This window comes from Anser cygnoides, chromosome 1 (genome assembly GCF_040182565.1).
Source record: "Anser cygnoides isolate HZ-2024a breed goose chromosome 1, Taihu_goose_T2T_genome, whole genome shotgun sequence".
Classification (NCBI taxonomy): Eukaryota; Metazoa; Chordata; class Aves; order Anseriformes; family Anatidae; genus Anser; species Anser cygnoides.
In genome coordinates, this window is record NC_089873.1 from 205,598,317 (window position 1) to 205,614,369 (window position 16,053).

At 37.0% G+C, this 16,053-nt stretch overlaps 2 protein-coding genes across 23 annotated transcripts in view; one reads left to right on the forward strand and one right to left on the reverse strand.

The window, feature by feature from the left end:
• Positions 1 to 16,053, reverse strand: part of DLG2 (discs large MAGUK scaffold protein 2) — a 1,043,894-nt gene that overhangs the window by 789,386 nt on the left and 238,455 nt on the right. For 2 of the 22 annotated variants that reach the window (XM_048080937.2, XM_048080935.2), the window contains one exon: positions 2,345 to 2,438. The exons of the other annotated variants lie outside the window; for them this stretch is intronic. In XM_048080937.2, coding sequence (XP_047936894.1) covers positions 2,345 to 2,438 — 94 coding nt within the window. The remainder of the gene's footprint in view (positions 1 to 2,344; positions 2,439 to 16,053) is intronic. 22 annotated transcript variants of the gene reach the window in all.
• Positions 1 to 16,053, forward strand: part of LOC106039878 (transmembrane protein 126A) — a 308,882-nt gene that overhangs the window by 47,038 nt on the left and 245,791 nt on the right. The window lies entirely within an intron of this gene.

Genomic DNA, 16,053 nt, shown 5'->3' on the forward strand with positions numbered 1-16,053 from the left:
CAGAATGAGCTTTAAAACTTAGGCACCACTGAAAACTGGGGAATTTATACTGAGATATATATATATACACACACACATATATGCACATATATACATACATCTAAATACAAAATAGCAGTCAACCTTTTGGAACCAATAAGAGGTTAATTTCCACATACAAGCATAATAAGAAGAGATCAATCTTCTTCCTTCCCCCCTCTCTGCTACATCCCCCTATCCCTCCTACACACCAATTGCAATATTATTTCTAAATTGCTAAAATAAGGTGAATGATATCTTCTTTCCCTGTGAGATCAAGCAAGATTCCTAAAACAAAATTATTCCTCAGCAGCAAGTATCTACATCTGCTAAATCACGTCCAGTTAATCAGACAATATGGGTTTGAAGCCACTGTTGTTTTGTACATCTATGCTGCTGTTCCTGCAAACAGATGCTGAGAAGACCTGTCTCAGCAGTTTCCAACTGCTGGACTCATGAAAAAAGCTTTATAACTTATATATATATATATATATTATATTTTTATATGTATATATTTACACTGTCCAGTGACAACAAGTACTGATTGACCCACTACTGCCGCTATTGTTATTCTAGGTTCAAGGAAACACATTACTTTGGATGCCAGGGACAAGGTATGACTATTGTTTTCTGGACACCAAATTCTTCAATGACTTGAGTTGTGGAGATTTTGGAAAAAAAAAAAAAGGACTATATAAACAATACTATGTAGAATATTAATATGTAATACTAGTTTAATATTGTAAAGCAAATGTAAATGATGACACAGAACTAATGCATTTCACTATGCAAAATGAGTCTACTAAGTCAAAATGATTCAACTTTTTATATCATAGAAAATGATTTTCAGTATTTTCAATATGTTGCATGCCAGAAGAAAAACTTTTACACTGATTGATATTATCTAAGCAATAATATTATTTCCAAACAGTTAAAGAAATTTTTTGCACTGATACTATTTAATAGATTCTATTTCTAAGCAGTTAGAGGTGTACTTCTAAAATACCAGGCCTTACACATTTCTTCCAGAGATGTCCTCTTCTCACTTCAATATTCCCCTGTGTCACATGAAGTGAAGATCAGATAAATTCAGAGAATGTCTCCAGTTGAAATATCTTATAAAATGCAAATTACTGCTATAATCTGATTGCATTTCACAAGCTAACTGACTTTTGCACTGTTTCTCTGTAACCATTTATAAAAGCTAGAGGCTCAGGCAATCTTTCTGGCTATGAGGCTGTCTACAAACATTTTGTTATTGTATCTATTTGCAAAATTATTCTCTAAATGTAGTACACAGGGTCAATATCTCTTTTGCATGGAGGACAAGACTGAATAAGACATGCGTGCTGACAGCAGAATATCAATTGACATGAGCCATATTTATCTAAGAGGAAAATTTTTTGTTCCCTTAATCCTTCAGTTAAATAGTTTTACAAATAGCACTCCCCTTGACCCAAAGCATGCCCCATTTCGCATATTAACAAAAAAATAAACATCAAATCTCTCAGGAAAACAAAGCTAGAGTCTACTGTCAGTAGCTAGAGTCTACTGTCAGTCATACCATGAGCAACCTTTTTCATTCCAGCAGGGTCATAAAGATCTACAGTCCTATAAAATACGAGAATCTGGGCCAAAGAATAAATAAAATAAAGTATGATATATGCTGAGTGAAAAATTACCTCTACTGAAGCCAACACTAAAAACCACCTTATTAATTTCAATTAATTTTATTCATGTTCTTGAACATATAAAATGAATGTTAATGCACATGCTGTGCTATTGAGTTTGTATGTAAAACTCAGCTATAAGAAATCAGCCCTCATAGTTCTTCGGTACCTTCAACCCAAGCATGGTTTCCTAATTTGGTTCCTATGGGAAGTGTACTCCCATAAACATTACAAAAATCATGGAAAGTATATAAACCAATGGAGATTGCTTGGAATTTCAGGGAGTTTGGTCCTGATTTCAGTGATAGATACATTGTGTAGGTCTCTAATAGATGTACATTTGAAGGGCAGGTGGGCAGGAGATACTTCAGTTTGCGTTTATCCATCAGAATTGAGGAAAGGTCACCAAGAGTTGTTTGTTAGTGACTCAGAAAGACAAGTCAAGCTGGACTATGAACGGATTTTTCTCTTATCATAAGAGAGGAGGATAGGAGGATTTGTTGTGAGAAGTGACTCACGTCTAGAAAATAGAAGAAGGCATTTGAGCTAGTCTCTTGTGAGCTGGAGAGATGTGATAGAGCTGTGGATTTTTATTTCTTTTAATCTAAGTCTGAGGAGAAAGAAATAAGTGAAATAAATAAATAAAATAAACATACACCATAGGAAGGGCTTTTTTCCATCCTCCACCAAACCAACACAGGAATGTAGTTCATCTCCCCACCTTTGATGATTCTTGGTCCTTCACAAAACCTGTGATTTAATAAGGTAATGAGAATTAAATTTAATGTTTGACAAGGGATATGTTTATGTGAATGCATATGTTTACTATTTTTAATGATAAAAATATATCTCTCTAAACACAATTTTGGAAATCTGCTATTAAGGGATGCTGCTGGCCTACACAATGCTATTGGAAAAACAGGCCAAACCACAAAATGCAGTAAATGGGCAGATGATTGTTGCCTGCTGATTTCTGCAGAGTTCTGGCCAGGAAGTCAGGCTAGATGATAGCCCAGGTCTTCTAGCCCAAATCCAGCTGTATCCCCTTGCTAATCCAAACCAAAAAATAAAAAATAAATAAATAAAAATAAAAAAAAAGGGGCAAGACTGGAACAATCTGGAAAAGCTTGCAACTCCCCAGTTCTTACTGTCTGTACCAGAAAGCCGTTATTTCATACTTTTGCTTTGCATTGTTCTCTGCTTCTCCCCCTGTGTTTTCTAGAAATAGTGGAATTTCATGCCAATTTGCAAGAAAGATTTTTGTAAGAGATACAGAAATTCTGAAGCTATAAATGAAACTGTAAAACTCAAAATTAAGCTATGCTCAAGCTAAGCTCAGAAATGTTGGCCACTTGCTATAATTAAAATTTTCAAACATTTATTGATACTTGATACATTTGTTTGCTCTGCCATTTGACAGCCCTCTGCACTGAAATAGCTTGTTGAATATTTTAGAATCAACATCACAGGACCACCGCTTTAGTGAAAGAACTATAATTAATTTTTCACAAGTGCATAATTTCAGGGCATTGTGAAATACAACTTTAGTGGGTTTCTTTGTGCAGCAGTGTTCTTATGTCATACTGAACAGATGTGTCTATGGCAACATATTCCTATTACCATTGATCTTATCTAACTTTATCTCTGAATTTTATTTTTATTTTTAGATAATGAGAACAAATTCAATGCTAATTTTTAAAATCAGAATGAAAATTGAAGTTTATGCATAAAGCATCCTATGCTTTTATATTACCCTAAACAGCTCAAATAGGTAAAACCTTTTTTTGTATTATTAGAACCAGGAAACATTTGAGACCAAAACAGATCACAATTTACTTTTCATTTCCTGGCTACTGCTACTACAAGGATGATCCATTTATTCATTATTTCATTACTGCATAGCAAACAGTGTAAATTAGAATGTTATTTCTCTGTACTAGAAGGGAAGCTGGCAGCAGTCAGAGATTGCACTGGGGGCCAGAGCTCTCAGGATCTCTCTTTCAGCTTACGAGGTGTGGTAAAAAGCTCTACCTCTCAGTTTACTCATCTGTGAACTGGTATTTATGGTATTGTTCCCAGTAAGCATTCTCAGGATCATAGAGTCATAGAACGGCTTCAGTTGGAAGAGACCTTAAAGATGATCTAACTCCAACCCCCTGCCATAGGCAGGGATGCCACCCACTAGATCAGGTTGGCCAAGGCCCCATCCAGACTGGCCTTGAACACCTCCAGGGATGGAGCATCCACAACTTTTCTTGGCAACCTGTTCCAGTGCCTCACTACCCATACAGTGAAGAATTGCCTCCTAATGTCTAGTCTAAATCTATCTTCTAATATCTTCTTCCTACAACCCCAAATCCTTGCTGTCCAGCAACTGCACTGCACATACGTCTTACCTTTCAGTAAAGACATGCTATGTGAGGCTTCTGACTGAAAGTTTTGGATGCCAAATGTAAATAATAGATGTTTATGTTTAAAGTCATTTTTAGAGACTGATCTGATTTCTGTAATCTGAACAAATGCATCTCCATGCTTATTGAATCTTTATGCTCTACCAAATACATCATTTCCCAAAGTATTTTTCCCTATGTGAATGCATTTATTTGTGTTTTCCTTTTTTATCACGAGCAGTTTGCTTGATTTTAGGAATGGGACATGGTCTTTCTCACAACGCTCCCAGCATATACTGAATAAGCCTCAGGTCTGGCACCCGATATTTCTAGAAAAAGAAAAAAAAAAAAAGAAAAAAAAAAGAAAAAAAAAGAAAAAAAAAAAAGAAAACGACCTGATCAAGCTTTTAGCCTGATATTTTAGTTAGAGTCTTTGTAAGATACCAAAATCAATGAGATACCATTTACTAATATTTCTCTGGACTTTCCACTAGAACAAAACATAATTTCTTCTTCACAACTCTGTTCAAATAAACTCAAAATTATTGTGTCAATGTTTTCTTGGTATATGGTTTTATGTTCCTCTGAGCCCTGGACCTGAAAGGTAGCTATGTAGCAGCCTGAGCAGCCTGCAATGTCTTCATCTTGCCCATTAGAAACATCTTTTGCTGCCTTACTCCTTCTTATTTTACTATATTTCTTTTCAGCTACTGCACAATCTCCACACAAAACAAGTTCAAGGTGAAGGGCATGAGAGGGGAAGGGAATTTATGCCCTCTAGCCAAATTTTCTGAAGAAGCTTCTGACAGCTTTATGCCTGAAACAGAATTCAGCCCTACGTAGGTAACATGTCAGAAGGTCCAGCTGCAGAAATAGGACACAGAAAGAACTACTAAAAGAAGATTCTTTAATTACAAGAAAAAGTGAAATTGCATATGAAAAATCTTAGTGCAGAAGAATTTGCTTGCTGCCCTTTGCATGGGAGGAATTCACTTGTTTGGGCAAAAGCCTGCAGCTCATGATTTTTTTAAACTCCCTGCTTTGCTATAAGCATACACCAGTGTGATAAAGAGCAAGATGTTTAACCTACGAGATCTCAGGGTCTTACGTATTATTAGCTCATGAGTATGATTAAGTCTTTTAGACATTGTAGGATTATCAAATGATACCAAAACAAACACAGTGAAAGCAAGTTTAAATCAAACCTACCAAATTCCAAATAGTCTTGGATATAGCCTGATACCTAAAACCCATCTAAAGTCTCAAATAGCCACCCAGTGTGCTAGTTCTCAAAGTCTTTGAGGGCTACTAAAGCATTTAGATGCCTAAATTCATTAGTATATCCTGATTTAGCATCAAAGTTGTCTCCATCTTTGAATTCACACATACTCAAAGCATGTATTTTTATAAGACGGTAACTATGCCTAGCCCAAAAGCCTGTTGCAACTCACTTTTGCAGACATAGACATGTAAGCGTTGACTAAATCCTCCCTTGAACTTTGTCTAATTATTTCTAAGAGGCATAAAATGTAGTTGAAGACAAGACCCACAACAGCATCACGGTAGTGCTGCAGCAGCAAAAATTATGCCCTTTTTTCACCTGAGCACCTTGTGTTTGAGTCTCTCACTCAGGACTGCTTAGATCACACACTTCACTTTCAGAGGAGGGCTGTATGGCTAGATGCGATGCAGTTAGACTTTTCCTGGTGGTCCCCCATTATTCACAAGGGAAAAGAGAGAGACCTAATGTAAGCAGACTGTATATGTCTTTGGAATCTCTTGAGTTCTTTCTGCTTTTAGAGAGTGAGAAATGCCTGAGCCAGGTTGGTTGCCCTCTGGATGTCCTGACAGGTCTGCCTCACTTCTTGTTCTTGTCAGAAATTTAGTTATGGCAAGGCAGACTTACTGTTCCCTCTGCTCTCAGACAGGTGCCTAAAATTTTGCTGAAAGAGTGCCTGCCCAAGCTGAGCACTAGAATTAGCCTGAATGTAACTAAGGGAACTACATTAGAAAGCACTGCTATATTTATTGATACAGAACAGGTCAAAAAGAACTGTATCAGTAACTCGATAAACTGCAATCCAATACTGTTTTAACTTAATACAACAAAAGTTCAGTAAACTAAATACTCCCATAGAAACTAAACCAATCTACATTGCTTATAAAGCTATTGCTTTGGTGTATGACTCCAAAGGAACAAGGCCCCTTAAATGTGCAGGGAAGTTTAATCAAAACTGAATTCCATCTCTACACACATTCCCTGGAAATGTGATTCATACCCTTGCTTTCCTCCCAGATAGCTACGAAAACGGATGGTGGATTTAAAGAACTCCTTTCCACTGGTAATGCAAAAGCTGAGTCACCTCTTGATATTCAGTCTGTAGCCTGAAATAGCCTAACCTTGAGAGGAAATATCCAAGATTTATAGATAAAGAACATGAAAAGAATAGACCAGAAAATAAATGAATCTTTGTCTGGGATAGCCTTAAACCTGATAACCAACCCCATGATGAACTGCCAGAGCAAAGAACTTAGCAACTCACTAACGAAGAGAGGATAGCCATGAGGAATGCACTTTTGACAGGCAGGAACATAAATGGGCACGTCTGCATTGGACTTGGCTAAAGGGATGTTAAACACTAAATTAAAACCCAAGCATTGACCAGAGATCATATGTAAGGGTAGTCATTTGGGATCTTTTTCAGCCTATCATTCTGTCTTCAAAAGGCGAGACAAAAAAGACTGTTCATGAATCAAAAACAGGCTGAAATAGCCACCACATCAATTTGGGAACCCAATGCCTGCTAGGTGAAAACAGTAATTTTCAAAAAAGAAATTCAAACTTGTCCTCTCCAACAGCTGCAGCTTTCTCTTATCTCTTGGAAGCCAGAAATGTTCAATTCCCTTTAGTAAAACAACATCCCAATGATCCTACTGTGTATCTGGGATCTAGTCATTATGTAGATGCTATATACCTGGGACTATATAACTAATAATATAACTAATAACTAACTATATACTAATTTAGCATGTATCTTTCCAGTGCTAGTTGACTTAATGTTTTTTCATATCTACTTTTTATTGCATGTCAAAAGGAGAAAAAGCCTCGTCATTCATCTTAATGCTGAATAATCTTTCCTGTAATCTCCTTTTCTGGAACTGGGAGGTTTTTAAAATAATCTGTATATTGTCTGAAATTAATGCATGCACCACAATTTTTCAATGCTGTTTAACTGAATTATTCTTGCTCATGCCAGCTAAAATACGTTTCTGTAGATTTCAGATGAGATCTTTGCAATGTAATCTACTTGGTATTGCTCATGGCAAGTATTTTGGTATTTCAGGAGGTGTGCGATATAATGTCCCACCGTCTTCCAATGCTTAGACAACACAACAGGGATAAATGCAAGGAATCAATTTTATCAGATCATATAAGCTCTAAATTTTCAGTTCTGACTTCACACAATGGTATTGCCTGGAAGCTGATTACCAGTAAAATCATAGATTCTAGTGGTAGGAGTGAACACCCATTGTCTGCAAATGTGTTGCTTCAATGTACTTTTCAGATAGGCCCACTGCTTTCAGGCTCCTTGTTTCTCAGTCTTACTGAGATTGTGCCCGGTATAAGAGGGAAGGGAAATTAAAAGATGTCTTTATGTCATCTTTTCAAGTGGCTGAATTTATCTACGTCTGTAGGCAGAACTGGTCTGCCTAGAGACATTTTCATAAGCTATCTCCTGCGGATGGAATAGCAATGGTTCCCAGAGGCCACGCTTAATTGTCCCAAGAAAAAGCCGTATACATAATGATAGCTCCCAGCTCTAGCTGCAATAGATGTTGTATAAATCAATGAGTAAATAAGAAATATAAAGTAATAATTTAAAAAAAAAAAGTCAAATTATCAAGCTAGAAAGAGACATCAAAATCAAATAACAATGTAAAGACTATTCACGGAATAAATCAGTTCAATTTCATAAGCTAATATGACAGCAATTCCAATGATTAGAACTTTGATTTAAGCATACACAGAAGCATCAGGTCAGCGTACAGGATCATCTGACGTCTCTCAAGGTTTAAGCTAGATATGTACTAATGTATGTTTTGGAGTCACGAGCAATAAAAAGAATGGGTTTGACCCAAGTAATCAATGCAACACATTTTGAACGCAATATCCACCAGTCCACAGCTAGATAACCATGGTGGTTCTTAAACTGCCTGGGAAAGGAAATCCAAATGGCGATTTTATCTGATATGAAAGTCTGCGATCTGACAAAGTTAATGCAGCAAAGCTTTCCTCGAACGGGGACGAAATAAAGAGATCAGTTTCTGTGGGTCAGTGTCAAATCACTGCAACGAGATAAAAATACCATCGTGGTTTGGTTTTTCTCCAACCCTTACTGTACCCTCCTTTGTTTATCTTTTTTGGGCTAAATATTCCTAGAGGCAAGGAAAACTAATGGCTTGCTTATGCTTCAGTTTGATAGGACTGATGTTTTCTTCCCATTTTACCAGAAAGGACATTTTGAGACACCATTTCTTCTCCATTTGCTTAGTTCCAAGACAAGATGACATGGCCTACAGCAACTAGTTACTGGGAAAGTGGCATATCTGCACCCATCCCTCTCCATGGTCCTTGCACCCAGCTGTCCCACTTGACTCTCCTTGATGTCGCAGAAACTAACAGGGTTGGGGACCAGGTTCCAACCCACCCCACTGCCCTTGGCCCCATACATGACTGACTGCAGACAGAGAGAGGGGACCCTATTGTCTCCTTTGAAGGAGAGAATATTCTCAGTCTCACATTCCCCTGTACATTCTCCATGGCCCAGCAGCCTGATTTCATAGAAATTTTAAGAGGAATATGCTTTGGCCAAAATGAACCTCAGGCTTGACACTCCAGCATATATCAATACTGCAGGCTGTGGAGTAGTGCATTAGTATCTTTTCTAGCTATAAATAAGCTAGCTGAGGTACTGGAATTAGTTAGAACACCATGGCAATTCTATAGGTTAACTTCTTTTCCCCAGGTGGATAAATTAGCCTAGAGCAAGCATATCCTTGACTGCAACATACATGCAGGACTGTGCCTCCCAGCTGTCCAGAACACTGTTGGAAAATATTCACCTAAAAATTTAATGTAATAGTTCTTATCATTGTAGCTCGTTTCAGCCCTAACATGTCCCATAGCAGAGGCAGAAAGTGACACTAAGAAAATTCAGTATTGGTTGAGTTTCCCCCTCCCCTGCATAAACATTCTCCCCTGGGGTCTCCAACCAACCAAGGCAACTTTTAGCACAGAAAGGCAGAAGAAACCAGTCCATTGTGTAATCAAATGTTTAAACACACATTGCAAGTAGGCTATGGCGCACATGTCCACAATCCTACAAATATTAATATGCTTAAACAAGGGATTAAGCAAAGTGGAGTCATCAAAAAAATACCATCATTAAAAAAAGGTTTTCCCCATTTTGTAATGGGGTAGAAATGAACCACAGAGTAGGACAGATATGACAAATACTCTAACATCATTGAAATGATTTCCTTATTGGTCTCTCCTCCATGGTGTTACATTATAAATCGAATTAGAGATTAATGAAAAGAATACTATATTTGAAGTTTTGAGCTGGCTCAAGTCCTGTTAAAACTGCCATTGACATTACCAAGGCCTGCAACCATGTACACCATCTTCCAAGCAGTGGCACATGTTCATGTGAACTTATGAGAAGAACAACAGCAAATTCAAAGCTGCTATGGACAGGCTGCAATTTGGTAGCAAATAACTTATTTGATTAATTAGTTTCTTTTTCTGAATATGTCCACACATGGCTTACAAGGATCTCCAAATTATTCGCTCTACAGCAATTATGCAACAACAAAAAATGTGCTCATATTAGTTTAACCTGCAAAGAGTTAAGAGTGGTTTATTGTGAATCTTTTATATTCCAGTTTTCAGGAATAGTTAATTCTGACTGAATATAAGTTTCTGTTTACAAGACAAGTTAAATTTTACTCCTGTGATCAGCTCCCTAATATGGAACTTAATAATTTCAAAAAATTGTTGGCTTTCTTATGGATTCCTGCTAGTAAACATGTTTGCTAGACTAACTGGAAAACAAACATGAAAGGGAAAAGTAAACAGCCAGAGTCCATGTGTTTATTAGCCCCATGAATATTCATAGACAATGTAAAGGGTTTGTGATACTCTAGATCTTACAAATGTACAAGACAATAAAATACTGAATAGAAGTCTAGCATTATAATCTACACATCTGTGGTTTTTTTTCCTGCTTGTTAAAATACATTAATTCAAAAAATCTTTTCTCTCTCTAAAGAAAGGTGGGTGAGACGCCACAGGAGAGAAGGTAGGAGTAAGTCTGTAAAGTAGAGGAAAAATACCAAACTTCAGTCACTGAGAATAGGAGCAGAGGAGATGGGATGTGAAACAATTAAAGGTGGGTAAAGCTACTAGTGTAATGGCAGCACGTATCTATTAGAGTTCATGTTGAAAGAGGGCAAAATGGGAGGGTGGGAATGGCAGTGGTGCCTCTTGTTCCCCTCATGAACGTAGATCCCTGTTTGGGGACTTTTCTGTCTCCCACCCTTCAGAAACTGTTATTTGTGTGGGAGACCAGAATGCCATTTGTTATTGCTCATCCCTTTCAGTCTGCAGAGCACAGCCCAGCTCAAATATTCTGCTTGCCCTGTGCACATTGCTTCAGGGGGAATGCAGGGAATCGAAGAAGCTCCATACAAAATCACAGAGAAAAAAAATAAAAAATATTTAGACTCTTAAGTTTTGCCACGTAGCCCTAGACACTTCCTAGTTCATAGCTCCCATTAAAACTTCTGCTTAAAACTGAAGGCCTTTTCAAAATAATGCATGCTACATTTCAGAGCGTACATGATGCAGTTTTCAGTTTGTACTGGTCAGATACTGCTGGAGAGAGTAGTATGTAAGAATTTTGGATTAAGCTTGTGAATCACTAAAGAACACTGGCTTGGCAGTTTTCTTTCTACCTTAGATCATGCCAAAGCTGAACAGCCCATTTCTTGGGTGCCTCCTATTGCTGCGCTGTCACGATGTTCTCCGATCTGATCATTCTACTCATTTTCGTTTGCAATATTTGTAGGGCTTTTTTCAAGCTACTAGATCAGGAATTTGCATTTTCATCTTCACTTTAGAAAGTATCTTTCTTCAACTGTAAAGTGATTATTTTTTTTTAAACAAACCCCACAGAATTCCTAGCAAATAACTCCATTAAACACAAAGTTTAGGCTTAAACTTAGTCTCAAGTTCAAAATAAAATCCTCACAGTCATTTGTGTTTAAAGTCACAAAGCAAAAGAACAGTAAGACCACAAGAAAACCTCATGCCATAAAAGAAGAAGAAGAAAAAAAAAAATCTTAAAATGCATCATCAAGTTACTCAAAATTTAAGTAAAACCTACCCATGGGTGGAAGCACAATTCTTCCACTTAAAATATTTATAAATTAATCTATGCAAATATGCAAAGGAGAAAAAGTAGGCCCAATGGCATTTCAATTATATATATATGGAAAAATAAATAAATAAATAAACTTTAAAAACAAGGAAAGATCCCTGAGTCTTCCAAGAGGGAATACAAAACTTCTTTGATCACATCCCTCATGACTATCGCTTGGGACACAGTGTCTCAATGGCTGCTGACAGAATGCTAAAATTTTTGTACCCCTGTATCTCAGTGCCTCAGTGAGGCTCTCTTAGATATTGTATGCCATATACTTCAATTCAGAGCAGATATTGCTCAGTGGCATCTACTTTCTTCTGTAGAGATGAATACTCACCTCTTTTGTCTTCCATTCATACACCCAACTGTCCTATCACTGCTCCTCAGTGACAGATGAGTTATCTTCTACCAGAAAGACCATGCCACATAGCCTTTGAAAGGCTAGCAAGCCATATAACATGCAGACACAGTAAGTATAAATAGTGCTCCCTCTTTCTATCCCATCAGCCTACATACTTGAATTAAGTAGGTTTGCTAGTGAGCAGTGCGTGCTAGGGACAGTTAAGTCCCTAGCTAGTCTTCGCAACGACCATGCAGTTTTAAATGATTAGAGAAATTCCTGTGTTCATGTCCTGAAAACAAAGCCCCAGGTTGTCCATTAACATTTGATGTCCTGCAAATGTCTGAGGGCTATAAAGTGTGCACAGCATTCATCTACTGTAAGTCTAGAAATGGGAGTGAACCCATAGAGGATGTCCATATGTGTCAAGTTTAAGTGTATCAATGTAAGCAAAAAATAAAAATAAAAAATAGTAATAATAATAATAATAATAATAATTCTCTAAATGGAGCTGGCCAACATGTCACATCCCACTGCATACTTGTGAAGCCCTAGCACTGTTTGAAATCAGTGCCCTGGAGGTGGATCAGGTGGTTATGAGGTGGAAGTTGCCAAAAGAATTTTGAACTCAGCTCCCAGAAATTAAGTTTTCCTATTTGCAAACTTTAGTGCATTACAAAGGAGAAGCTACAATGCATAAACTCAGTGGTATGATGAATGGGAAAGGAAGATGCAATCACAAAGCTCATTATTCACAACTAAGTTCCTTAATTTAGCTGTGGAAACAATGAAGACATCTACTTTTAAGCACTTTGGGGAATGGGACATTCTAATGTTTCCCCTCCAGTTCCTGAATTAGGTATAGCTATTGAGGCATGCTGCTGTTTCACCTGAATATCTACCATTTGCTTTCCATACTGTCCTACTGGAAACATTACCAAGCTCATATTTAAACAACCTAAGCTAGACAAGATACTGTGATGGTGTTCATCCCTAGAATTTTCTGACTGCCTCTTTTACTGTAATAATGCCATTAACTTACTCATTGCTAGTTAATAAAGATAAAACTTTTAAAGAGCATGTGAACCAAAACAGTAAAAAATTTTGCAAAGCCAATTAACAAACACATTAAACTAAGAAATAAGTTCGTTTATGCACACTAGTGATGGCACCAGTTTCAATTTTCAATTTCTGAAGAAACATTAATATCTATTAATAATACATGCCACTTACAGAGCTCTTTTCATCTTGAAAGAGCTTTATAAACATTAACTAATTAAATTGCCTGATATTTTTCATTGTAATTTTATATATGTATATAAAATTGAGGGTCAGGGAGGAAAAGGCTATTAGTTGCCTAGGGAATTCAGTATCATAAAAGCAAGAGCAGAAAACTGTTCTTATTTTATGCAGAAGCTGCTTTTTCTTCCTCATGAATGAATGACATTTTTCTTCAAAGAAGCTCCCACCCAGGCCAGGTGACCAGCAGAGGACATTCCCATTACACCTACATCGAAATCTTTCCGAGGCTGTTGCAGTGCATAAAAACAAAATGAACAGTCTGGAACTGTTTTATGCCATTGAAGAAACAGTAATTTTCTTTGCCCTGTGACCTCTCCATCTTTTAATTTTGGTTGGTTGGTGTTGGTTTTGTTTAATGAGGAAGATTTCCTGATTAGTTTGAGACATCTTAGCAGTTGGTCAAAGATCCTGTATGGCTGTAGCTATCCAAAATAGTCTTTCATTTCTAGTGGGCCACACTGGAGCATTTTAACTCAACATGCAATTACTCTTGCCTCTTTTTCTTGTATGGAATCTAACCTTGCAATGCAACTCTGATGGGGCTAATAGGAAACTCCTGTAAACAGAGTGCTTGTATCCCAGAGGTCCCAAACACATACAAGCATTTATCAGCTAAAACTGTGTTTCTGTGTTTTTCCCAGTCTTAAAAAAAAAAAAAAAAAAAAAAAGACTGTTAAAAGACTGTTATTCCTATATTAATATTTTATATAATTGAGCAGCTTTATATATAGTTTGGCTAGCAATTCATTGAAACGCTTATGCAACTTCTTAAAGGATCTTTTTTCACTGTCAGATAAAGAATTTTCAGCTAAATCATATATAACAGTGATGACACTGTTGGACAGGTTTTAACAAAGATCACTACAGTCACTAAAAATACCACAAATATTCACATGTTCCATCCTTGTGTAAAGTTGTTAATCAAAACTAGAGATACTAAGATGCATCAGTCTAATGACTATGAAATCTCAAGTGTTTTTCTCACCCTGGGGAATGATTTCTTATAATAACAACCTTCAGGTAGGAATGATTATCTTACTGACATTACCTGAGGTGCAAATTCTATGAATTCTGCAAAAAAATTGTGTGACCTATTTATGGTGAAATATATCTTAACACTGAAATATAAAAGTCCAATGCATGGGAATGACACACCCTGGCATATTTTTCAGGACCATTCTTGCACATATTTACCATTTCACATGTTTAGTTTAATGCACTTTCAATAATTTAATTAGAATTAGTGATATACCTGTGGTTTGTGATCATATAGAAGATTTCATATCATAGTTTCACAGAACTGGAGCCTTAGCAAATGAGAGTCCTAAATCTCTCAAGTCGTAGCACTCTTGATGGCTTCTTAACCTGCATGTTTTTCATATACACAGATTTACAAACACATTATATTTTAGTATTTCCGTTAAGAAAATATGATTTTTATAGTGATAGACACATTCAGAATAACCCAACTTGCTTTACATATTTATGAGGGATTCTTAGTTACAAAATACTTATCAACTGTACCCAAGCCGAGACATTAATAGATGTTTTAATCAAGATGGGAATATCATCCAGGGTGACAAATATATTACCTATTTTTCTCCAAGAACTCTAGAAGCATTACCATTATTATGATAACCAATAGTGCTGGTTATTTGTACTCTTGCAGCACATAGAGTTCCCAATGATAGACGATGCCCCTTTGTGTCAGCTGCTGTACAAACAGGTACTCATATTCAGTGAAGTCATAGGAAGTTTCCAGTAATTTACACAAGACATATTCAACAAAAGCAAGTCAGCATGTTTTTTCAACAGCTGCAGAAGCAGGCTGAGCGAGAGGTTCCAGCTGAGCATCCCTCTGGAAAGATGCTATCCCACAACATCATTGTTATCCCACAAGATGAAGTGTTCTACCACATCCTCATCATCTAGAACTATATTAAGGATGCATATAAAATCAAAGCTTAATGCCAATACAGTATCTGATATCACTATGTGTCCTATCCCAGAGAAATGAACACATCATAGTAATAATTGAAAATTGATTACTGCAGTTCATATATAAAAAGGCATCATTTTGAGAAGTTTTAACGATGATACAACTAAAACGAATTGCAAATGTGAGGGAGCGCATGACTGAAAGTTGCTGTCAAAGAGTGGGTTACACAAAAGCTGCAGTGAAGGAAAAGGAAATTGCTAACACACTTTTGGGTAACCAGAGATTTCAGTGTCCTCTTGCTTTTTTTGTCCATATCCTGGCACTGTTTTCAGAGCTTTCCTTCTATATCACCTATATGTTCACATCAGCCTGCGAATGCCATGGTAACGTTTCCTCTGAATGTCACTGCCTCACTACCACCCCCAGAAACATTCTCATTCACCATCCTTGATTATTCAGCCTCCAGATTTCAACATATACTGAATCTCACTGCCTACTTCCAGCATGTAGAGAAAAGCAATCTCATACCTAAATGTCTGTCCCACCCAAAAACAGTTTCCTTAATTTCTGTATTTAGGGATTCAATTCTCCATTATTCTTCCTCTTCCAAACAAACATCATGGATACTATTTGTTAGTGTGTTTGCTGTGGATAATATTGTATAACATGCATTATGAGAGAGCTTCAGTAGGTGCCAGAGGATTTGGGATAGGAGTCTGCACCTCAAAGATAAGAATTTTTGTTGGTTACAACCCACTGACTGAAACAAAGACCCAACTAACCTAAAGGTTTTCAAAATCCAACATTTACTGGCCATCACATTACTTTTGGTAGCTGATGAGTCTCTGAAATGTGGACATTCCATGGTCATATGGAATACAGGAGGAAATCCTTCACTCAGAGGGTG